General features: G+C 54.9%; 1 protein-coding gene across 2 annotated transcripts in view; it reads right to left on the bottom strand.

Annotated features, from left to right (window-relative positions):
- Positions 1-756: 756 nt before the first annotated feature.
- The window catches only part of MRC2 (mannose receptor C-type 2), a 57,584-nt gene continuing 35,477 nt past the window's right edge, over positions 757-22,863 (bottom strand). The window contains exons 7-30 of one of the 2 annotated variants that reach the window (XM_008996861.5): positions 20,328-20,516; positions 20,017-20,171; positions 18,055-18,162; positions 16,385-16,500; positions 15,459-15,607; positions 14,201-14,418; positions 13,363-13,505; positions 12,112-12,214; positions 11,724-11,862; positions 11,554-11,589; positions 11,082-11,242; positions 10,913-10,980; positions 10,108-10,208; positions 9,659-9,801; positions 5,809-5,923; positions 5,548-5,711; positions 5,255-5,363; positions 4,432-4,670; positions 4,122-4,290; positions 3,879-4,028; positions 3,374-3,493; positions 3,006-3,185; positions 2,200-2,226; positions 757-2,108 (exon numbers count right to left, since the gene is read on the bottom strand). In XM_008996861.5, coding sequence (XP_008995109.2) covers positions 1,888-2,108; positions 2,200-2,226; positions 3,006-3,185; positions 3,374-3,493; positions 3,879-4,028; positions 4,122-4,290; positions 4,432-4,670; positions 5,255-5,363; positions 5,548-5,711; positions 5,809-5,923; positions 9,659-9,801; positions 10,108-10,208; positions 10,913-10,980; positions 11,082-11,242; positions 11,554-11,589; positions 11,724-11,862; positions 12,112-12,214; positions 13,363-13,505; positions 14,201-14,418; positions 15,459-15,607; positions 16,385-16,500; positions 18,055-18,162; positions 20,017-20,171; positions 20,328-20,516 — 3,323 coding nt within the window. In that variant the 3' untranslated portion in view covers positions 757-1,887. The remainder of the gene's footprint in view (positions 2,109-2,199; positions 2,227-3,005; positions 3,186-3,373; positions 3,494-3,878; positions 4,029-4,121; positions 4,291-4,431; positions 4,671-5,254; positions 5,364-5,547; positions 5,712-5,808; positions 5,924-9,658; positions 9,802-10,107; positions 10,209-10,912; positions 10,981-11,081; positions 11,243-11,553; positions 11,590-11,723; positions 11,863-12,111; positions 12,215-13,362; positions 13,506-14,200; positions 14,419-15,458; positions 15,608-16,384; positions 16,501-18,054; positions 18,163-20,016; positions 20,172-20,327; positions 20,517-22,863) is intronic. The other variant, XM_078373452.1, reaches the window with a different exon arrangement.

Genomic DNA, 22,863 nt, shown 5'->3' with positions numbered 1-22,863 from the left:
CTCCTTCAGGCTGCGGTGAATCTCGCTCCCTCTAGTGACACTCCCCAGCCACACAAGCAGCTTCCCCGACTCACCATACTGGCATTGGTAAACCTTCCCTTGACAGCATCTCTAGCTCAAACACTAGCTGAATGAACAAGCAGATAAGTATAGGTCCTGCCGTCCATTTTACCTCCCGTGGTTTCAGAGCGCAGGCTCCCTAAGGATGGACACATGTGAACTTTTCGAGTGTTCAAGGACAGGTATGATGGCTGCCTTGGAAGGATGGTGATGTGGAGCCCCCACCCAGTGCCGGCCCAGACACATCAAGCACTCCCCTGGAGCGGCAGCCCAGAAACAGCAGTCATGCCAGCACGAAGGATCCCAGAGGCACTGTTCTGAGTGCTCTGCACAGATGATCTCCTTGATCCTCAGATACCCTAGGAGGTGGGTCTGGTTCTCCCCACTGTACATGGCTTGAAGGGTGAGCTAAGTTGCTCAAGTTTGCCCAGCTGCTCAGCAGCAGATGGCCTGGCTCCTGAGTTCTCATCCACATTCAAGCCCCCAGGAAGGGACGAGAATAGAGAAAGGGAAGCGCAGGCCCAGAGGGGTGAGCTCCTGAAGAAGATCCAGGGTGAGAGTGCCCCCTAGAGGCCCAGAGACAGAAGCAAAATGGCCGGGTGCAGAAAACACCTGTGGTGCCAGCTCCAAAGGACAGTTACTGCTGAAGGGACGGGTGTTAAGAACCAGGCTCACAACAGGACAAGGCAGAACCTCTTTCAAGCCTCTTAAAGGTGTTTTATTTGTTTGCTTTCTTTTTTCCTTTAAAAAAAAAACCAATAATGGCACATTGAAAAAATCAACTACAGAGAAAGGGCCATTGTCTTCGAGTCTGTTCACACTGTCCCACGCTGCTGCACCAGGAGAGGCCGCATGCTTCGTCCTGGCTGGGACTGCGCCTCTTGGCAGGGCACTGGGGCGCTCCAGGGCTCGGGTGCTGCTCCTCCTGGCTCCACTAGAAGGTGGGAACTCGGGGTCATCCAGTGCTCCCGCTCCTCTGGGGGCCCCAGGACTCTGGCAACCCCTCTCTTGCTCCAAACCAGAGCCAGGAGCTGGAAACATTAGGGAACTTATTCTGGTCCCCACGGGGGACTCTCAGGGGCAGAGCCCTCCCCCACTCGTCAGGAAATGACACCCCAGCCCAGCCCAGCTGCCACCTGGGAGGTTGGGGTATCTCCCCAGTCTTGTCTCCAGCCCAGCAGATAGCACACCTGTGCCCTGATTCTCAGGTCTGACCCACCTACCAGGCCCCACTCTCCTGCCAGTCCTCATGGCCACCTCAGCAGTCACAAGAGTGATGGATGCTCAGCCCCCTCAACTGACCCTCACCAGGAACAAGAGGGCTCCCCAACCCCCAGGGCCCAGCTCAGAAGGAAGGGGTGGGGAGAAGGGGTGAGAGGGAGCAGGGTGAGGGACGCAGAGCTGCTGAGGCTGCCAGGTGGGAAGAGAGAGGCGACAGAGCTGCCCGAGGGGACAGGGGAGGCTCCTCAGGCTCTGCAAAGAAGGGGTCCTGGGGCACGGTCAACAGGCCTGGGCCAGGGGTATGGGGACAAAGAGGCTCTCATTCCCCCTCCCATCCTACCTCTGGTTACTGTGGGGCTCAGGCCCAGGTGACAAGATCTCAGGCCCCCAAGAAAGGAAACGCCACGCTGCACTCAGCTGAGTTTCAGCTGAGCCGTTGTGGGAGGGTGGCACCCCACCAGCCCAGGCCCTGCCCAGCTCCCAACAGGGACTACTAAGGGCACCCTTTCATAGGCCAACTGGACGGGTAGCTGGTGGGGGGCCCGGCCGACTGAGGGTCCCAGCTCCCCAGCTCCTCCCACCCTGGCCCTGCCCACGCCCCTGGCTCTATTCTTGCTGCTCATTCATTTCCATGTCGGACACCAGGATATTCTTCTCAGTGGCCTCGGCCGGGCTGGAGCTGCTGCGGCTGTAGCGGGCCCCCTCAAAGGACCCACGCTCGCTGCTCTGGCGCCGCCGGTAGAGGATGAGAGCTGCGGTCACCAAGGCCAGGAGCAGCAGCACCGCCATCAACACTACCACCAGGGCCGCCGGGTTCTCTGGAAGCGCTGCCAAGGTGAGTGGCATTAAGGTCCAGGCCGGCGTTAGGCCCAGCAGTGCTTCCAGCCTGCCCACCTGGGAGCATTGCCTTTGACTCACCTGACGGGGAGAAGCTGTTTTGCTGAGCTGTGGGCAAGAGGAGGGGCCAGTTAATAACAGCAGTGCACCGTAATAATCACTTCAGCAAACATACAAAGCACTGCCTGGGTCTCAGCCCCTAACTTACCTCATTTTCACTAGCACGCTAGGAGGTCGGGACTTTTTTGAGACAGGGTCTCGCTCTGTTGCCCAGGCTGGAGTACAGTGGTGCGATCTCGGCTCATCACAGCCTCTGCCTCCAGGTTTCAAGTGATTCTCATGCCTCAGCCTCTCAAGTAGCTGGGACTACAGGCATTTGCTACCACGCCCAACTAATTTTTGTACTTTTTGGTGGAGACGGGGTTTCATCATGTTGGCCAGGCTGGTCTTGAACTCCTGACCTCAAGTGATCCACCTACCTCAGCCTCCCAAAGTGCTGGAATTACAGGTGTGAGCCACCACGCCTGGCCCAGGACTATTATTCCCATTTTACATATGAGGAAACTAAGGCCACAGAATCTGCCCAAAGTCACACCGTTGATAAGTGGTGTGGCCAGGACTTGAACTCCATCCATGACATTGACCACTACAAAGTGACAGGGGGTTGCTGACCCCTGGGCTCTGTGGTCTAGTTTGGATGGTAAGTTTCAGGGCCAGTCTGTCCCACAGACTAATTTATCCCACAGGTCCCAGCTGCCCCCGGTCCGGTCTGTTCAGGCCTTCCCACTGTCTATGTCCCCTGCAGATTGTGAAGCAGCCCCCAGCCCCAGCCCAGGACCAGCTGCACGGGGTGGAAGGAGATTAAGTGTGGGCTGCCTGGCGCTCACCTCGAGGGAGTTTGCAGATGACACCCATGGTGATGTTGGTGCAAGCGCCAGGGCGCCACAGCCCACTGTTGCTCTGGATCCAGTAGCAGCTGTTGTGGCTCAGCATGCTGGGGCCCAGGCCAGGGGGGCCCCAGTTGGAGTAGTTCACAGCTGTGTTGTCCTGCCAGACCAGGGTGCCTCCTGCGGGAAAGGAGGTGCTGAGGGAGCAGGGACAAGGTGTGGCAGGAATGGGTGGTGGAGAGCAGGTGTGCTCTAGAACTGACTCCCTCTTCCCTCCGCAAGCCCCAGGGCAAAGTTAAGGGCAGAGTGGAGGGCAGCCCCCTATAGCCCAAGGCCCGATCTCTCCACCCCACACACAGGGCACCCACCTTTGGGGTTGAAGTTCATGCCCAACCAGGCTCCCCGATTACGGCCCGCATAGTTCTGCATGTACTCCCAGACAAACACATTCTCCGCCTCATCCTGAATGGACAGGACTGCCCCACCCGCTGGATGCAAGGAACGCTATGTCAGGGCGGATGGGTCTCCAGGGGTGGCAGAGCCCCCCAGAGCTGCCCCAGCCCTCTTTTCTGCAGCCCAAGTAGAGGATGGTGTGGAGTCTGTGGATTCATGCATGCATATGCTTGTGTGTGCACGTGTGTAAGCATGTGCATGGGGGGGCAGCATATGCACATATAGTGTCCTGCTTGGCCTCTGCATGTGAGAACATGAGGGGGTCTTGTGTAAGTGCCGCTTGTGGGTGGAGAACAGTGTGGGGATACCCTCATGGATCTGGGTGTCCACAAGAGGAGGTGCCACCTGCCCTCATGGATCTGAGTGCTCATGAGAGGAGGTGCCACCTGTCTGCCATGCAGCTCTGGCCAGGCCACCCACCTCTCTGGCAGCGCTGCTGTGCTTCCTTGTGGCCCAGCAGCAGCTCCATGTGGAAGGAGTAGCAGTGCTCCCGGAAGGGGATCCACGAGGAGTCCGCCAGCCTCTGGGGACAGCTACCATGGTAGCTTATTCTTCGGGGAGGAGGGGACCCTGTGGGGGTACAGGATTAAGGAAGTGGCCCAGCACCCTCCCGGGGACCAATGCCACCTTGCCATGCCCTCACCCTGGCAGGTGGGCACTCACCATTTCTAATCCCACACATAGCCCCCTGCAGCCTGGTGTCACAGCTGGTGGTGCGCCAGGCCCCGTCCACATCCACGTAGGTGCAGCCCCCCAGGTGCTGGGGCTCCCCTTCCTGCCAGCCCACGTAGCTCAGAGGCTCCTCTGAGACCCAGGAATACCGCCGGGAGCCCTGGGCATGGGGGCCACGGGGCAGGAGGAAGGGAATAGTCAGGATGCGTTGCAAATAACTCAGGTGGGGGGAGGGCAGGCAGGGGCAGGAAGAGGAGCCCGGGCAAGGCTGGGGCCCAGGGCAAGAGTGTTGGGAGCCCACCTCCTCGCCGGCCAGCCCAATCCAGATCGGAATGTGCAGCCCTCGGGCAGCCAGCACGAGGAAGGCCTGGGTGTAGGAATCTGGCACATAGGCCAGGCTGGTATTGCGGCTCTCACACAGCAGGAGGGCATCGTGCCAGCGCAGCGGCTTCTGCAGCAGCCGGAAGGTGCCGTTGAGGTAGGAGAGATCGGAGCCCGAGGTCGGGGGCAGCGCTGTTAGGGATGGGCTCAGGGAGAGGTCTACAGGGAAGGGGGCAGGGCTCAGGTCAGGCTCTGCCTCCCTCACCCCATTCCCAGGCATGAGGCCAGGAAAAGGCCAGACAGCAGGCAAAGACCACGTCTTCACCAGGCTCGGCACTTGGCCCAGACCAACACTCAGTAGCTGTCAGCCCTATTATTATTAATTGTATTTGCCAACAAATGGGCAGGGAGGCAAGGGCCTTGACCTCCTCCTACCCAAGGAACCCGGGGCAGAAGCTATGTATGCACGGAGCTGGAGGTGCCTTGGACCCGGAATCTCATGGTCCTTGATGCCACTCATGCCAGCACTTACTTCATGTAGCCCAGCATCTAGCTCTTTCCCCACCATGAGCCCTCCATATCCCCCAACCTTCCTCCTGAGACCCATGGGTACTATACTGCCTTTCCATGTTATTGGCACATTGCCTTTCTGCTCATCTGCTTCCCATGCAGATACACAACTCGGGGGGTGACAAGACCCCCACTCTGCCAGGGACCATGTTTCCTTCCTCCTGGTATGGTTCCAGCATCCAGCCCAGTGCCAGGGCCCTGCTGGGGTTTCCCAGGTGACCAGTGACACGTACCTGTGCCCTTCTGGCAGATGAAGCCATGCGTCTCCTCTGTGCAGCTCCGATCATCCCAGCGGCCAGTGAAGTGGGCTGAGGGGCTGTGCAGCATCACCACACAGCTGGTCTGGGGGGAGGGAGCTGCTCAGGGGAGCCCCAGCAGCTGCCCCCCTGTGTCACTGCCCCCAAATGGTTGCAACATGAGCAAAGAGGCTGGAAAAAGGGAGACCCTGGGGCAAGGGGAGATGCTGGGGCAAAGGCAGTCCCACAGGGCAGCGGGGTGTGGAGGAGAACAGGGAGGGTATCCTCACCGGTTTGTTGCCACTGGGAGCAGGGCCAGGGCCAGAGGGCTCCCCAGGTGCCCAGTTGGCATACAGCACAGGCTCCCGATCCACCCACTGGAATTCCCTCTGCGAGGCATGGAGGCCAATCCAAAGGTCCAAGGTCGCATTGGGCAGGGTGGCTGTGATGAATGCTACAGTCCCCAGAAGAGAGTTATGAGTGACTCTGCTATAGCTACTTGGAGGGTCAGTGTTGGAGGATACTGGGGCCTCCCTTTGAACTGGCCTTACCTTGCTCTAAGGAAGTTGCAACGGTGACCAGCTGAGCCTCTTGCTGTTCACAGTAGAACTGTGCCTCTGACCACTTCACCTTGCTCTGGGGGTCCCGGCCCTCGATCTTGAAACACTGTAGGGCATAGATTGGGGTTTAACAGCCAGCCCTACCTCCCCATCCACAAACCCAGAGAGGCCGCTGCCTACCCTTCAGCAGCAGGTCCTGGGGAGGCTTTGAGGGCCAGAAGAGAACAGTAGCTGAGAACCAGGACAACTGGGTCTCCTTGGGGCAGCGTCCAGCACCCTCCCAGCTTGGCCCTGTAGTTCACACACACACCTGCCCACACTCCAGGGGATTTTTAAATGCGAAGATCTCTCTGGGCCACCAAAGGCTCTGACAACAGCACCTGGGCCATGTACTGGGAAGATGGGGACAAGGATCTGTCTTGCTTTCTGCTAAACACCTTTCTGAGTGTTGTCTGACATCCATTGTCTTGACTTTTGAACTTAAGTGATCATCTCACAGACACATTCATCTCTATTGTTCAATGATCTATTAGCAATTTCACATTTCTGTTTTTTCACTTTCATTACCTCCACAAGGTTTAAAAAAATAAAAATAACAACCTAGGTAGGAAATCTCTCATGAAGTGAAGACTCTTAGAAAATGAATGCTATCTGATGATTGTCCACTCAGAGGCAGTGTGATGGGAAATAAAGGGTGTAAGGAAGCTTTGGAGTCCTAAAGACAGGGTGGGGTTCAGGTAAGGGGGAGATGTCAGATTCCGGCTCTGACAACCTTTCTGGCCTCAACTTACTCTTCTGTAAAGTAGAAATATAAAGCCTGTCTTTGGGGTTATTTTAAGGAAGAAAGATAACAGTACCTGACACAGTAGGTACTTAACCAGTGACAGCTCTATTAATAATTAGCTCCAGGCCAGATGTGGTGGTTCATGTCTGTAATCCCGGCACTTTGGGAGGCCGAGACAGGCGGATCACCTGAGTTCAGGAGTTTGAGACCAGCCTGACCAATATGGTGAAACCTTGTCTCTAAAAAAAAAATAATAATAATAATAATAATTAGCTCCAGCACCACCCTTCCTGATGCAGATGGCAGATTTGGGGTAGAAAATTATAAGCCCAGAAATAATGCAGAATTTTAGAGGGTCTGTCATGAAGTTCAAGGATTTGGTTTCACAGAGTAGTTTCAGAGCCATGCTGAGGCCCAACTGAAATAACAAGTAGAATTCATCATAAACTTAGAAGCAGCAAGGTCACACCAGTACCAGCAAGAAGTGACAGCTAAAGGGAGATGATGTTCAGCTCAGTTCAGGGCGTCCCTGCCACATGCAAGTGTACTAAGGTGCTAATGGCCCTGCCCTCCAGGAGCTTAAAGCTACTGGAAGAGGCTGTCCCACAAGCCAGGGGTCCCCAGCCTGTTAGGATGTGAGCAGCAGGGCAAGGGAGCATTACCGCCTGTGCTCTGCCTCCTGTCAGATAAGCAGGGGCGTTAGATTCTTTCATTTTTATTTATTTATTTATTTTTGAGCTGGAGTCTCACTTTGTTGCCCAGGCTGGAATGCAGTGGTGCAATCTCAGCTCACTGCAACCTCTGCCTCCAGGGTTCAAGCTAGTCTCCTGCCTCAGCCTCCTGAGTAGCTGGGATTATAGGAGCAAGCCACCACACCTGGCTAATTTTTTTATATTTAGTAAAAACGGGGTTTCACCACATTGGTCAGACTGGTTTCAAACTGCTGACCTCAGGTGATCTGCCCACTTTGGCCTCCCAAAGTACTGGGATTACAGGTATGAGCCACCTCACCCAGCCAAGATTCTCGTAGGAGTGCAAACCCCATTGTGAACTGCACATGCGAGGGATCTGGGCTGCGTGCTCCTTATGAGAATCTATGCCTGATGATCAGAGGTGGAACGGTTTCATCCCAAAACCAACCCTCCCCTCTCCCAGTACGTGGAAAAACTGTCTTCCATGAAACCACTCCCTGGTGACAAAAAAGGTTGGGGACTGCTGCCATAAATGCTTTACCTACATCCAAATGCCATAGGGACACAAAGACGGGCACAGAACTAGTAAAGCAAGATGTGCGAGGCCAGGAGTGAAGGAGTGGACACCCTAGCATACTTCAAGAGCTTTCCACAGGCCGGGCACAGTGGCGCACACCTGTAATCCCTGCACTTTGGAAGGCCAAGGCAGGAGGATCACTTGAGCCCAGAATTTCAAAACCAGCCTGGGCCACATGGCAAAATCCCATCCCTACAAAAAAATAGAAAAATTAGCTGGGCATGGTGGCATAAGCCTGTAGTCCCAGCTACTCAGGAGGCAGGAGGATCACTTGAGTCCAGGAGGTAGAGGCTGCAGTACCCCATGATCATGCCACTGCACTCCTGCCTGGATGACAGAGCAACACCATCTCAAAAACAAAAACAGAGCTTTCCACAGGGCAGGAGAGTAACTGGTATTTTGACAATGATGCATTAAGAAAGAGACCTATTACATATATAAAATATATTCTGTTTAAAAAGTGGGTGGAAAAAGAACAAGTTTTGGGAAAAACTTAGTTACATGAGAGATGCTCAAAATAAGATACAGAGGAAGAAGAGTGGGCAGGAAATTAATTCCATGGAAAAAGGCAGGAGGGAGAATAACAAATATTGATAGCTGTGATCTCTGGGGAATATTGAGTTTTAGTTTCTCTTCTGTATTTTCAAAATTTTAATAATACACATGCCTTAATTTTTTAAGGTAGAAGAGGTTTTTTTTTTTTTTTTTTTTTTTGAGACTGATTCTCACTCTCTTGCCCTGGCTGGAGTGCAATGGCACAATCTCAGCTCACTGCAACCTCCACCTCCCAGATTCAAGCGATTCTCCCGCCTCAGCCTCCCAAGTAGCTGGGATTACGGGCATGCGCCACCACACCTGGCTAGTTTTGTATTTTTAGTAGAGATGGGGTTTCTCCACCTTGGTCAGGCTGGTCTCAAACTCCCAACCTCAGGTGATCCACCTGCCTTGGCCTCCCAAAGTGCTGGGATTACAGGTGTGAGCCACTGCACCTGGCCAAAAAAATGTTTGAAACTTTAAAGTATTTAAAAATCTTTAGCTAATATTTTATATTATTTTGTTCTTATATACATTTTACTATATATAATCAGTCATATTAATATGGAAGTAGATTTTATTTCCACACACCTATTATACATATATAAGTTAAATGTATACACATACAGTTTGGTTATGTAAGCTCGATATTTTGTTTTACTAATAAGAGTTCATTATCAAAATCTTTGGCAATCAGGCCAGGCATGGTGGCTCACGTCTATATCCCAGCACTTTGGGAGGCCGAAGCAGGTGGATCACCTGAGTTCAGGGGCTCAAGACCAGCCTGGCCAACATGGTGAAATCCCATCTCTACTATAAAAATACAAAAATCAGCGAGGCATGGTGGCGCGTTCCTGTAATCCCAGTTATTCAGGAGACTGAAGCAGGAGAATCACTTGAACCCAGGAGGCACAGGTTACAGTGAGTCAAGGTAACAACACTGCACTCCAGCCTGAGTGACAAGAGCAAAACTCCAAATTAAAAAAAAAAATCTTTGGCAATTACTGATCTAGAAAACTCACCAAAGTATTTGGAGAATCTTGCTTCCCAGCAGATTGAAAGGTGCTATTACACTGAGTCATTTTCCAAGGAATCTGGCCCTGGTACTGGGGCCGAGTAAAAGAGAAGTTGGTGGGTAAGGGCAAGAGGCCACGGCTTTGGTGCTGCCAAAAGGCCCGGACTCCTGAGATTCAGCTTTCCCCTTTTCGTATCCTCTCCCTTGACTCTCTCAGGTGTCCCCTCCCCACCTCCTACCTTGTTGAGGAATTGGAGCCAGCCAGAGGAGCAGCCCCCCTCGAATGTAGCCGGCAGGTCTGAGTACTGTGTTTCTTTGGAGACATTGCTGCGCTTGCAGACGTAGGGCAAGGATGTCAGGCACCTCTGGTCCCCCCAGTCCTCTGTGGAAAAGGGAGGGGAGGGCAGTCAACCCCAGGGCAGAGCAGGGCAGGGCATGGCTGGCAGCACACTCAGCCTCATGCCCTGAGAGGAGGTTAGGCAGAGGCTCCATGCCTGTGTCCAGGTCCAAACTCAAGTCCTCTATGGCTTCAGAACCATGGAGATAGGCCCACCCCTCTCTGGGTCTAGCCTTTCTTGGGTTGTGGGAACAGAGAGAATGAGAAGAGACTGATGACTTCTGCCCAGGCTTGCCCAACATCCACCCTCTGCACAGCTGACTGCGCCCTCTGCCCCCACCTTGCCCTCACCTCGGCTGGCTGTCATGTACACACACTTCTTGTCCTTGCCGACAGGCCGAGGTTTGCCTGGTGCCCAGGAGATGAAGTTTATAACGGAACCATCTGTCCATCTGCAATGGCATGGAGCAGAGGTAACTCCAGCACCAGCCCAGGGCTGAGCCTCCACTGGATGCAGCAACGAAGGCTGCAGGAAGGGGGGCAGGGAAGGGCCCAGGTTCTGGAGTTTAGTGGCTGCAGGCTGAGGAGTGGGGTTACTGAGCTCAGTGCAGTCAGTGACCCAAGGACCTGGTGCCTCCAGATAAGGCCCCAGCTGTCCCTGGGCACTTGCTGCTCTAGAAAAGAAGCCTGAGGACTCCAGGTCAGGAAGTCCAAGGCCAAAGACAAGCTCAAATTCTGATTCCCAGGTGCTCCTAGTCCTTCCTGCCTCAAGCCCCCCAGTGCACGGTAAGTAGGCACCAAATACAAAAGAGGCCTTCCAGATCTTCATCTGTTCTGCCCACATCCCCATGAATCTGGCCTTATTCATGATGAATGACCCCAGACATAACAGTAGCTGCCATTATTTAGTAACTAATGTGCTGGATGCTGCATAAAGACTTCACATACGTTATTTCTAATCCTCAAAACGATTCTACCAGGTAGGCCTCATATTCCCATTTTCAGATGAGAAAACCAAGGCCCAGAAAGGTTAAGTCGCCTGCTCAAGGCCACACAGCCAGCAAGGGGCAGGGCTGGATTCAAATGCAAGTCTGTGCTCTGTGTGTGTGTGGACAGTCAACCCCCTTCCACGTCTGCCGCCTGCCTGGGTTCCTACCTGAAGCGCCCATCGATCTCAGAAGTGTACAGGCCGATCCACCAGTGCTGCTCCTGGGCCCGGGAGAACTGGAAAAGCCAGGCAGGCAAGTGTGGGTAGGCAACCCCCTGCCCCCATCCCGGGCCTGCCCTTCTCTAGCCCGCAGCCCCCTGCTCCATCCAATGCTCACCTTCTGCATGTTGTGGCTTAGGAAGTCCAGCTCCGCCTGGCTGTGCACGGAAGTCAGCTCGGCCTGGAACCACGTGCAGATGCGTTGCGCCTGTGCCCACGTGGAGTGGTGCTCAAAGAACTTGTACTCGGCCTCCTGGAAGTGCAGCCAATCCTGCTGGCCTGCAGGAGTAGCGTGGGCGTGGGAGCGGCGGCCAGACCCAGGCAGCACGCCAGGCCCCAGAGGCGGGCGTGGCAGGGCCGGGGGCAAAGCCAGGAGGCAGCCAGCAAGCCTGCGGGCACACCGGACCCAGACGGGCACCGCGCCAGGCCCCAGGCCCCAGGCTTGCCCCGCCTCCCAGACGGAAGCAAACAGGGCTGCGTCATCCCCTCCGTTTCATTCAGGCCCGCCGGGCCTTACCCCAGAGTTGAGGCCCCCCCAGATGTCCGGGCCGCGATGGGTAGCAGAGTGGGCTGGGGGGAGGGGGCCTCACCTTCAGAGCTGTCGTCGGGCTCCCGCACGTCCGTACCTAGGGGGACAAGGAGAACAAAGATAGGGGAACAAGGAGAACAAACACACTGTGCGGAAAGGAGATCTTCCCTGGGATTCCTGGCCCCGCCACCCTTCACTCCATCCCGCCTTCCCAGCGCCACTCCAGCCAACCTCTGGGGATCTTGCAGATCCAGTCCAGCTGTGTGTCACACTGCATGGCCACCCACTGCAGGGAGGCCAGGTCCAGCACTGCACAGCCCCGGATGTCGTCGTCGTCGTGCCGGCTCCGGTCGAAATTGTGGTAAGAGAACTGGAGGAGGCAGGTGGAGGGAAGAGAAATGTGAGGTGTGGGGTGCAGGCCGTCCCTGTGAGCAGAACAGGTAGATGAGAGGCCTGGCCTGAGCTGGGAACCCCCATCGGGGCCGGGCGCCCCTTCTCAGACCTGCTTTCCCGTCTCCGACCTAGGCCAGGCCTCCGAGAAAACCCGCCCAACTCCAGGCCCCGCCCCCAGCAGGCCTCGCCCAACAAGCCCCCTCCTGCCTCCTCCAGTCCCGCTCACCCCTAGGCCATCACTCCAGCGCCAACTCTGACCCCCTCTGGGATCCCGACGGTTCAGGCCGATCCAGAACCAATGCTGCTCCTGGACCTCTGGTTCTGATTCACTTCAGCACAACCCAAGGGTGGGGACAGAAGAGAGCGGAAGTGAGAAGGACAGGTACCCAACCATGCCCCCTGTCCCTTGCACCTGTCACCAGGGCAATCCCCAGGACCTGGGGCCTCTCCATCTGGGTTTTACATTGACCCGTTCATACACCGGTGAGGCCACTTCAGTAAAGCTCTCTCCCCAGACAGAGCTGGGGAGAGCTGGACTAAGCGTCCACTCAAGGGGCGGTGGTCCCTCCCCTTTGCTTGGGTTCCTTTTGGATGGGGGAGCCCTGGCCAGCAAGATTCTGCAGGCTTTTACTTTACAGAGTTTAGGAGGTCCAGATGAGGATGTAGCAGGGATCTGCGGCTCTAGAGCTAAATAAACCTGGATTCAAGTATCAGTTCACCCATGAACATGGGCAAATAACCTCTTATCAACCCACAAGGGTCAGTAGTTAACACCTTCTCCACAGGGTTGTCGGGAGGTTTGAGTGAGGATTACATGTTTAGCACAGTGCCTGGTACATGGTGAGAAGTGATGACCATGAACTATTGTAATTACAAGTCAAATAATGTAGTCTTGATGTTTGCTGGGAGAAGAGATCCCTTCAGTGAAGCTCTCAAGAAGCCCATATCTGTCTGACTTTTCCCAATGCTAGGGGATTCCAGGTGCTGATGCTCGGAGCTCACAACAGAGGTGGTGTCTCAGAGGGATGCCCGTGGGCAAATCCTCACAGCTGCGACCCTTCTCCTCCTTTCTCTCAGGAAATACTTGATTGAGGAGCATGGGTCATTATGAGATGGCTTAAGGTGAGGGGAAATGCTCGCCAGGACCAGCGTGTAGGAGATCTTGCAATGGGGGTGGGTACATATGTAAGTTTGTGAGTCAGTTGGGTGTTCCTGGTGGGATGATGGTGAGCAATACACAGTCTCCTATGAGTGCGTGGATCACACCAGCATGTTCTCCCAAGACACCAGTGCAACCATGACTACTTGAGTGGGGACAAGATGGTTCTGGCACCAGTAGCAGGTGCAGGCCTCCCTGGGGTCACCCACAATCTGTCCTTCTCCACCCCTCATCCAATAAAACCAAGGGTCTGTCAGCCATGTGCGCTCCTACACATGTGCAGGTGCCCTCCTACCATGCCTCAGCCCGGCTCAGTACCCGAAGATCTTGTTGAGCATGTTGGCCACAAAGTGCTCCTCCTCGTAACTGGCCAGGCTCAGCAGCTGGGCCCCCAGCTCCTGGCAGGCCCCCTGGGCCTGGACCCAGCTCTTCTTGTCCTGCAGCCTCTCTGAGCTGAATACCTGCAGGGGCAGAGTCCAGCTGTCTAGGCTGTCCCCACTGGCCCACCCCTCAGGGGCACCTGCTGCTTTTCCCATCGTGGCAGAGGAAGGGGCTGGGACCTCACTGGACAGGGGGCTCAGGCTAGCTAAGGACAATCCTGTTCATCTGGGGAGGGGAGCTGGCACAGTCACCTCCTGGAGAGTGCCCCTGAGCCCCATCCCCCGACCAGCAGGGAGATCCGGGCTCTAATCCCAGCAGAGCCACAGCTTCATGTGGGCAAGTCCCTTCTTCTCTCTGGACTTCAGTTTCTGTCCATAATAAAAGACCTTGAACTCTGCCAGTGATCCCCAAGCCTAGCAGGGTTCAAAAATAAAGATCACCATGCCCAATCCAGACCTAATGAATCTAAACCTCCATTGTGACAGCCTAGATTTTATTTTCATCAGGTTCCCCAGGTAATTCTGAGGAATAGCTAGGCTGGCCCTGACATTTGGGAACCTCTGAAATCAATGATCTGTGGTTCCCTCAATTCCTCAAATGATGATTGAGCACCAGACCTCCAGATTCCGTGGACAAGTCTCACCAGAAATCACCTATCTGCAGTCTGGTGTGTCTCTGGATTGTGGCTGGTCCCACTGGGACCCCCACTCCAGGTGAACTGTCACTTTGCTCCTGTCCCCGCCTTGCCCTCCACCCTGCCAACAGGCTGCCCTACCTTATAGCAATACCGGAGTTTGGGGTCCGAGGCCCAGCCCTGGGAACAGGAGCCAGTGAGGCTGGGCGTGGGGTCTGGCCCAGGCAGTTCGGGCGTCACTGGAGTGCCCAGGCTCTGCCGGCAGATGTAGCGAGCCCGGAATGAGGTGCAGTTCTTCACCTCCCAGAGCCCCATGGAGCTGCCAGTGGCCAGGGCCACGCAGCCCCCACGGCTGTATCCTGAAGAAGAGAGAAGGGAGACCCAGGCTGTGAGAAGGACTCATAGACTAGTCCTCCCTCACATCCTGGCAGGGCACCAGCATGGCCCTCACACTGGGAACCAGCTTGGCTACCTGCAGGGACACGCTCCCTGGGGTTGGGGCCACGTGGGAGAAAAGGAATGGAGACAGAGCCCTGGCTCTGGGTTCACTCATGGTGAGGGCTCAGGCAAGCTGCTTAACCTCCCAAGCCTGCCTCATCATCTGCCTCATCGGGTTATTGAAAGGGTTAGAAAGATAATGAATGTGAAATGGTAATAATAGGATAAGCACTCGCATTGTGCTCAGTATTCTTTTTTTTTTTTTTTTGAGATGAAGTCTTGCTCTGTAGCCCAGAGCGAATACAGTGGCATGATCTTGGCTCACTGTGCCCTCTGCCTCTTGGGTCCCAGTTCAAGCAATTCTCCTACCTCAGCCTCCCAAGTAGCTGGGATTACAGGCATAAGCCACCATGCGCAGCTGATTTTTGTAATTTTTTTTTTTTAGTAGAGATGAGGTTTCACTATGTTGGCCAGTCTGGTCTTAAACTCCTGACCTCGTGAATCGCTTACCTCGGCCTCCCAAAGTGCTGGGATTACAGGCATGAGCCACCATGCCCAGCCTACATTTCTTTTTTTTAATGAGCCCAGATAGAGAAGAGATTATTTTTTTCTTTTCCTTTTTCGTGAGCCCAGAAAGAGAAGTAATCTAAACACTACATACATTAACTCTTTACATATATTAGCACTTTATACATATTTAAGACTCATGCCATCCCTATGAGGAAAGGACCATTATCCCCACTGGACAGAAGAGAAAAAACTGACGCTCAGAGGATGCACAGCTAATAGACAGCAGAGTCAGGATCGGAGCCAGGCAGTTTGGTGCCAGAGCTCATGCTCATAGCCATGACACCACACTGCACCAATGATCCGTTTATGGGGAAGCCCTGGGGCTTGCTGCTGGAAGGACCAGTCTACCCCGCCTCCTTCCTAGCTTCACCAAGTCAAAGAAGGGGCTCACCGGGCTGGTCCCGGTTCCAGTGGGTGTACATGACTTCATCCCCACTCAGCCAGCGGAAGGAGCCGGTTCTGTTGAGGTCCTGCAAGGCAGTCCAGAAGTACTCGCCATCCCAGGTGTACATGAGGCTGCTGATGAAGGCCTGCTCAAATCTTTGGGAGATAGGCTGATCAGGGCAGGGATCTCCCCTCATCCCAATCCCCGGGCCACAGGCCAGATGCCCTGCCCCGGGAGCTCGGGTGCTCCACCCGGCCAGTAACTTGCTCAAGAAAACGGAGACCCCTGGGAGCCCTGCAGCTGATTCATGGAACCCGCCCCCCGCCCAGTTCCCCCTTCTACTCTCTGCACCCCTTGCCTTGCTTAGAAGAAAGTAGAGAAAGTCAGACACAGCCAATGCCTGTCTTTTTCTGAGACGGAGTCTCACTCTGTTGCCCAGGCTGGAGTACAGTGGCGCGATCTCAGCTCACCACAACCTCTGCCTCCCTGATTCAAGCAATTCGCCTCCTGAGTAGCTGGGACTACAGGCTCGAGCCACCATGCCCGCCAAATTTTTGTATTTTTAGTAGAGACAGGGTTTCACTATGTTGGTTAGGCTGATCTTGAACTCTTGACCTTGTGATCTGACCACCTTGGCCTGCCAAAGTGCTGGGATTACAGGTGTGAGCCACCATGCCTGGCTGGCCTGTCTTAGGTATCCAGCCCACACTTGTGCCTGCCCAGGCCCCGCCCAGGACCCACCCTACATACTGGGGTCATTTAACAAGTGAGAATCATTCTTCTAACAAGATTTTAAAATGCCCTGGAGCCCACTGAGGTTCAAAGGACTCCAGGTCCCTCTAGGCATGATGGCGGGATGTTTCCCCATTTACTGGGCCACATTAGGCCCACACATGGGCAAGGGCTGGTCAGGGCACCCGCCTTTTCTGTACCTGTTGGTGATGGTGACCAGCTGAGAGCCGTGGTCGGTGCACAGGCGCCGGGCCTCACTGTAGGTCACTGGGTCCTCTCCCAGCCAGTAGCAGGATGGGCTGTGCCATGTCCAACCCTGGCTCAGGAGTGGACAGAAGAGGGGTGTCTGTAGGGAGAACGACTCTCCACCCTCACCCATAAATCCTGCAGCAGGAGATGCCAGCGGGGACATCACTGAACGTGCTCAGGATGGAGGGGACTGGTTTGAGTCCTGTGCTGTGTTCTGCACCTCGTCTCTCCACACTCGCCCTCCCCATCATCAACCATAGCTGTGGAAGCAGGGGTGGAGGCCCAGCCCCAGTATGGCTGATCGGGAGGCCACTAGCGACCGGCCAGTAACCTAGCCCAGGAAGATGAATAGCCCTTCAGGCTCCTCTCTTGGGCACTGAAACCAAGAGGCGCAGTGGAGAAATGACTGTTGGCTGGGAAACCACAGCTAAAAGCTGGGGAGAGCTGCCAAGATGGAAAAGGGAGGGACAGTCTTCAGGGACTTGCCAAAGCTGGAGTCGGCACAGGACACTCCTGGTCCATGGGGTGGCAATAAGGGGCTCAGAGATGAGACCTGGCAGGCAAGGCTGGCAGGAGCCAGGGCAAAAGGGAAGCAGATACAGTATGTGTGGTGGGCGCCCCATCTGCCAGGAGGGGCTGTGCTAAGACCCCTGGCGATCCCCGGCTGTTAACCATGGACCCTCAACATATCCACACACATTCCAGGCTGGCCTTGATGCCAGAGAAGTTGGTAACGCCTCTCTATCCCTCATTCCACCTCCTCCCAGCCAGGACACAGCCCCTGGGCTAGGCACTGTCCTTGCCAGTCCCCAGACTCTACAGCTGGACTCTGATGTCCCCTCTGCCTCCTCCTGCATGGGACCACGCCTGTTAGTGTTTCCTGCTCCTTCTCTGGGGGAGGCTTTGGGATCCAGGTGGGGTGGGTGGGGTAAGGAATTAATCCAAAGGAAAACAGAGTGAAAAGCCAGTCTGGCTGCGAGGGGCTCCTGGGAGGGGCTAAGGGCCACACAGTGTCTTTTAGGAGCAAGCTCCCGCACTTGCACCCCTGTTCTCTCTGGAGGAGGGAGAGGATCTGTCACCCCCTCACACTCTCAGTCACTCACTCACCCCCCATCACTTACACACCTTTCATCCCTTGACCCCTCTCCCTTCCCTGAACATCCTCTAGAAGCCCACTGGGGCTGGGAACACAAGGAGTGGGAAGGTGCAGCCCACCTTGAGTGGCCTCACTCCTCCAGGGGAAATAGACCAGCACACACCCCATGTCAGATGGCAGAGGAGGGGGAAGGCAGGATTGGGGGTGTGCAGGGGCCACACTTCACTTCGGCAGCCGCCACTCGACATGACTAGGCTGGACTCTGAGGGAGCACTTGGGGTAGACCAGTCCCCACCTCCTTGTTCTCTGCTGTCTGGAGAAAGTGGCTTCCCCCATGGGGAGGGGACTCAGGACTGGGCTGCGGATAGGCAGCTCTGCTTCCTCCCAACAGCCCCCACCTACCCCATCCCATCCAGTATCAATCCTCCAAGAAAGCAGCAGTTTGGAGACCTCAGGGAAGGGAGGGAGCAATCCCATTCGAGGCAGCAGTTCATCCACTCAGGGCAGCTCCAGAAACACCCTCACCTTCCGGCAGCCATGGTCCTCCTCGGATGCCCCCTGGCTCAGCTGGCCTGCCTTCTTACAGATGGATGGCAAGGACTGGTTACAGGGACTGTCATTCCAGCGGCCTTCCTAGGGACACACAGTGAGGAAGAATCTCAGCCCCCACTTCCCCATAAATCTCCCAAATCCTTCTTGGAACCTGGTTCCTAGAACTGGCCCTGTCTCTGACTTGCTGTGTGATTCTGACGCCTCTGTGTCCCAGCTGTGCGGTGGGTGGGAAGGACGGGATGAGCCCCGAAGCCTCACGGGGTGGATGAGAGCAGAAGCAGTTCACGTGCAAATGCCTTGAAACTTAACAAGCATTGTCTAAATGGGAAAGGCATGCTGGCTGGGGGCGGTGGCTCACGCCTGTAATCCCAGCACTTTGGGAGGTCAAGGCTGGTGGATCACTTGAGCTGAGGAGCTGAGCTGATCAGCCTGGCCAATATGGTGAAACCCCATCTCTACTAAAAATACAAAAAAATTAGCTGGGCGCAGTAGCACGTGCCTGTAATCCAAGCTACTTGGAAGGCTCAGGCAGGAGAATTGCTTAAACCCAGGAGGCAGAGGTTGCAGTGAGCCAAGATCATGTCATTGCACACCAGCCTGAGTGACAGAGTGAAAGTCTCAAGAAAAAAAAAAGGAAGGCATCCTTTTAAACTATTGATAGCTCGTTTTATAAACATCAAAACCAAACTGGCTAAGATTGTTAGAGTAACTGATGGCAGGATAGACAGCTAGAACTCATTCCCAAGGCATCTAGGTAGTGCCTGCAGGGCCAGAGTGTGCAGAGGCTGCTGTGCCCAGACCAGAATCTCAGCTGATGAGGCTGAGGAGGAATTTAGTCCTCGGCCCCTGCTTCTGTCTTCACCCTTCCCAGTATCCACAGGCCCCCAGCCAGGAGTATGTCTACCTCTAAGCTCCACCCTGAGGGCAGGCATGTTTGTGTATCCCAGCACCCAGAAAAATGCACATAATAGACACTCAATACATAATTGTTTTTAAATTGTCTTAAATACCATCCCCTAAGGCAAATGACTGCCACTAGTCACCAGCACTGTTTGCAGTGTGTGACAGCAGAAAATCCTGTATATCCCTATGGCTCTCTCCTTTTTTTTTTGAGACAGGGTCTTGCTCTGTCACCCAGGCTGTAGTGCAGTGGTGCGACCTCAGCTAACTGCAGCCTCCCCCTCCCAGGTTCAAGTGATTCTCTTGCCTCAGCCTCTGGAATAACTGGGATTACAGGCGTCTGCCACCATGCCTGGCTAATTTTTGTATTTTTAGTAGAGACAGGGTTTCACCATGTTGGCCAGGCTGGTCTCGAACTCCTGACTTCAAGTGATTCGCCTGCCTTGGCCTCCCAAAGTGATAGGATGATAGACGTGAGCCACCACACCTGGCTGGCTTTGTCCCTTTTTAAAGGGTCTTTCATCTCTGCTTGAAGCCCTGCATCAATTCCTTCACTTACACCACATCTAAGCCCAAACCATGGCAAAGTGTCATAACCCCACAATCTCTTGAGAAGACGGGACCCTGGGCTGGGTAGAGCACAGGGGGCGAGGGCTGGGAGAGACGAGTCCTGCTGCAAAGTATTGCACATAATGTGGGTTATGATGCCACCTTCTGGCAGGGAAGGGCAGCTGGGAGGAGACCAAGAATTCGCCAGGCACCCTGCCTAAGGTTTCGTGAGAATTAACTCTTCTAATCCCCCCCACCCTCTAGTAACTTGCCCGAGGTGACTTGGCTAGTTGGAGGTGAAGGTGGGATTCAATCCCCAGCAGTGTCTCATGTGGAAGGGAAGGCATTGGTGGGGAGGAGGGGGATGGTTGAGAGGTAAGAGGTTCCAGGCAGGTGCTGATAGTAACTTGATATCCTTCAGCTGGGGTAGCACCTGGAGGTTGGGGTGTATTTTATGACCCTGCGATAGGGAGAGGGAGGTCTCACCGGCCCCCAGATGGTGACACAGTCCTCCAGACTGTCCCGGAAGTTGTTGGGCTCAAAGGGGTGCCAGTGGGTGAAGCTCACAAGGCTCCCATCAGACCACTCAAAATTCATCTGCAGTTTCAAATCGTTGAGGCCGATCCACAGCTCCTCCACCTCTGGGGGTGCAGCAGGAGAGGAGAGGAGAGAAGACATTGAGAGGTCAGCCCCACCAGCAGGAAGGAAGGAACATTCTCTGAGGCTCCTGGGCAGGATGGGCGGGGCAGTGAGAGGCCCTGCCCTCCACCCAGACACGTGGGCGGGCAGCTCCTCACCTTGCTTGATCTGCTTGGTGATGAATTCCAGCTCTGCCATGCTGTGGATGCTGACCAGGTCGCCACCGCCCCGTAGACACGCCTTCTTGGATTCCTGCCAGCTGCGCTTCTCAGCCTGCAGGCGGTAGCAGTGGCCCTGGAAGGGCTGCCAGCTTGGCTCGCACTCTACCTTCACATTGGCCCACCTGTCTGCAGAGACCCACGAGGCCACTGCTCAGAGACTGAGCCGCCCCATCTGGGCACCAACCCACTGAGTTGACGTCAACACAGGTGAGGCCTCCGAATCACCTCCTCTCCAAACTCTCCCAGGTCCAACCCCGTCCCCACCACAGGTCTTGGAAATGCTAAAAGGATAAAAACCTTGCAGAGCTGTTGGAGGCCCAGGGTGAGAGACCCAGGTGGTGGTGGCAGATTCCACCCAGGACAGAACAGTCCCTCTAGCTGTGGCTCTCAGAATATGATGGGTGGGCCAGGCATGGTGGCTCAGGCCTGTAATCCCAGCACTTTAGAAGACTGAAGCTGGAGGATTGCTTGAGCCCAGGAGTTCAAGAGCAGACTGGGCAACAAAGGGGAGTACCCATCTCTATGAAAAATAAAACATTAGCCGGGCATGGTGATGCACGCCTGTGGTCCCACTACTCAGGAGGTGAGGTGGGAGGATCACTTGACCCTGGGAGGTCAAGACTCAGTGAGCCGTGATCACACCACTGCACTCCAGCCTAAGCGATATGCTTGTCTCAATCAATGTATCAATCGATCAGTCAATAAACAATGGGTAGAAAGTCAGGACCAACCAGCCCCATGAGCCTCAGATTCTTCCTCTGTAAATGGGGTTTCCTGCTATGAGATTCAAGCTTGGCTCATGACCACCCTGCCTAGTAAATGGAACCACTGTTATTCTCTCAAATAATGTTTATTGAGCACCCACTCTGTGCAGGTCTGAGCGGCCCAGGAGTGAGAAAATTGCAAAACGGGGCCTCGAGCCACTAACAGAGCCCAGGCAGGCACACCAGAATCTGAGCTCATGATGGGTGGGCAGCCGAGAACATTAGGAGGTGCTCAAAGTCACTGCAGATCGGCCCCATCCCCCGACTAGGACTCCTCCTCTCACTCCTTCCCCACTCCTAACTCCTATCACAGAGCTGAGAAATCGACCAGTCCCAAGCCCTGCCTTGCCCCGACTTCCGTGCATTTCAGTTTCATCTTCTAGGGGCTGGGGTCCGAGGGCAGCTGAGGCAAACAAGCCCTCATTTGGTCTTGGCAAGAGAAAACAGGACTTCACCAAACCACCCACAGTGTCGGGCTCGGGCAGGATTCTGCCTAGCCGGGCGGGAAAGCGCGCGCCCACTAGAAGCACGGCCTCAGACTGAGATTCCAGCGGTCCAGCCACACCTGCTCCAGGAGACCCGGCAAAGGCTGGGCGGGCTGCGAATCCGATGGGGCTCGCTCTCTGGCTCAGGAGCTGTCAATCATCTCTTGTTGGCCAATGAGCTAAGACCTGAGGCTGCCGCCCCAGACAAGCATATTTTCCCGGCTGCTGAGACTCAAGGGGCCTCAGGGACAGGAAGACAGCTTGGGGAATGTGGATGCTTTGGGGACACGACGGCGCCTGCCTTCGAAATGACAGGACTTAAGTGATGAGACCGGGAAAGCAGAACCTGCCTAGAATACACCTCGTGCAGAGAGATATGGGCTGGGGAGAGGGAAGGAAATCCCGGGCCTTAGGCCTGCCTGCAGGTCCAGGTCCGGGGAGACACAAAGAAGAGAGGACTTGATGAGGAGCCACAGATGGGCTAGGCATGCCCACACCTGGCCCTCCCAGTGGGCCCCTTCCTTCAGAAAGCTGCTTCTGGGAGGACTGGACTGGGGCCCCAGGCTCCTGTCAGCTAGAAGTGGGGGTGCCCTAGATCTGGCTACTGACGTTTCAAGCTTCTGTTCCTGACCGTTAGGGAGTGGGAGAGAAAGCAGTGATCAACAGTCCTGAATCAGGCCGGCGCCATGGCTCATGCCTGTAATCCCAGCACTTTGAGAGGCCGAGGAGGGTGGATCACTTGAAGACAGGAGTTTGAGACCAGCCTGGACAACATGGTGAAACCCGGTCTCAAAAATTAGCCAGGAGGTAGTGGTGCCTGCCTGTAATCCCAGCTACTCAGGAGGCTGAAGCATGAGGATCACTTGAGCCAGGAGGCGGAGGTTGTGGTGAGCTGAGATGGTGCCATTGCACTCCAGCCTGAGAGACAGAGTGACACCCTGTCTCAAAAATAAAAATAAAAAACAAAATACAAAAACCACACACACACACACACGCACACACACACACATCCCAGTCCTGAATCGAGTGAATTGATCATTGGCAAGACTTTCATGGTCAGAAACAGAAGTTCTGCTCTGTATACTCCTTACTGTCTATGGTTAGTGAATTTTTTTTTTCTTTCTTTGGTGTTGCCGTATTTTCTTTGTAAAGGTCTCCTCACCACCCCACGGCTTCCTGGGCAACTGTGCAGCCCCTCCAACCTACACTATAGTAAACATCCAC

Source organism: Callithrix jacchus, chromosome 5, assembly GCF_049354715.1.
Source record: "Callithrix jacchus isolate 240 chromosome 5, calJac240_pri, whole genome shotgun sequence".
Taxonomy (NCBI): domain Eukaryota; kingdom Metazoa; phylum Chordata; class Mammalia; order Primates; family Cebidae; genus Callithrix; species Callithrix jacchus.
This window is presented reverse-complemented; position numbering and strand designations above follow the sequence as displayed.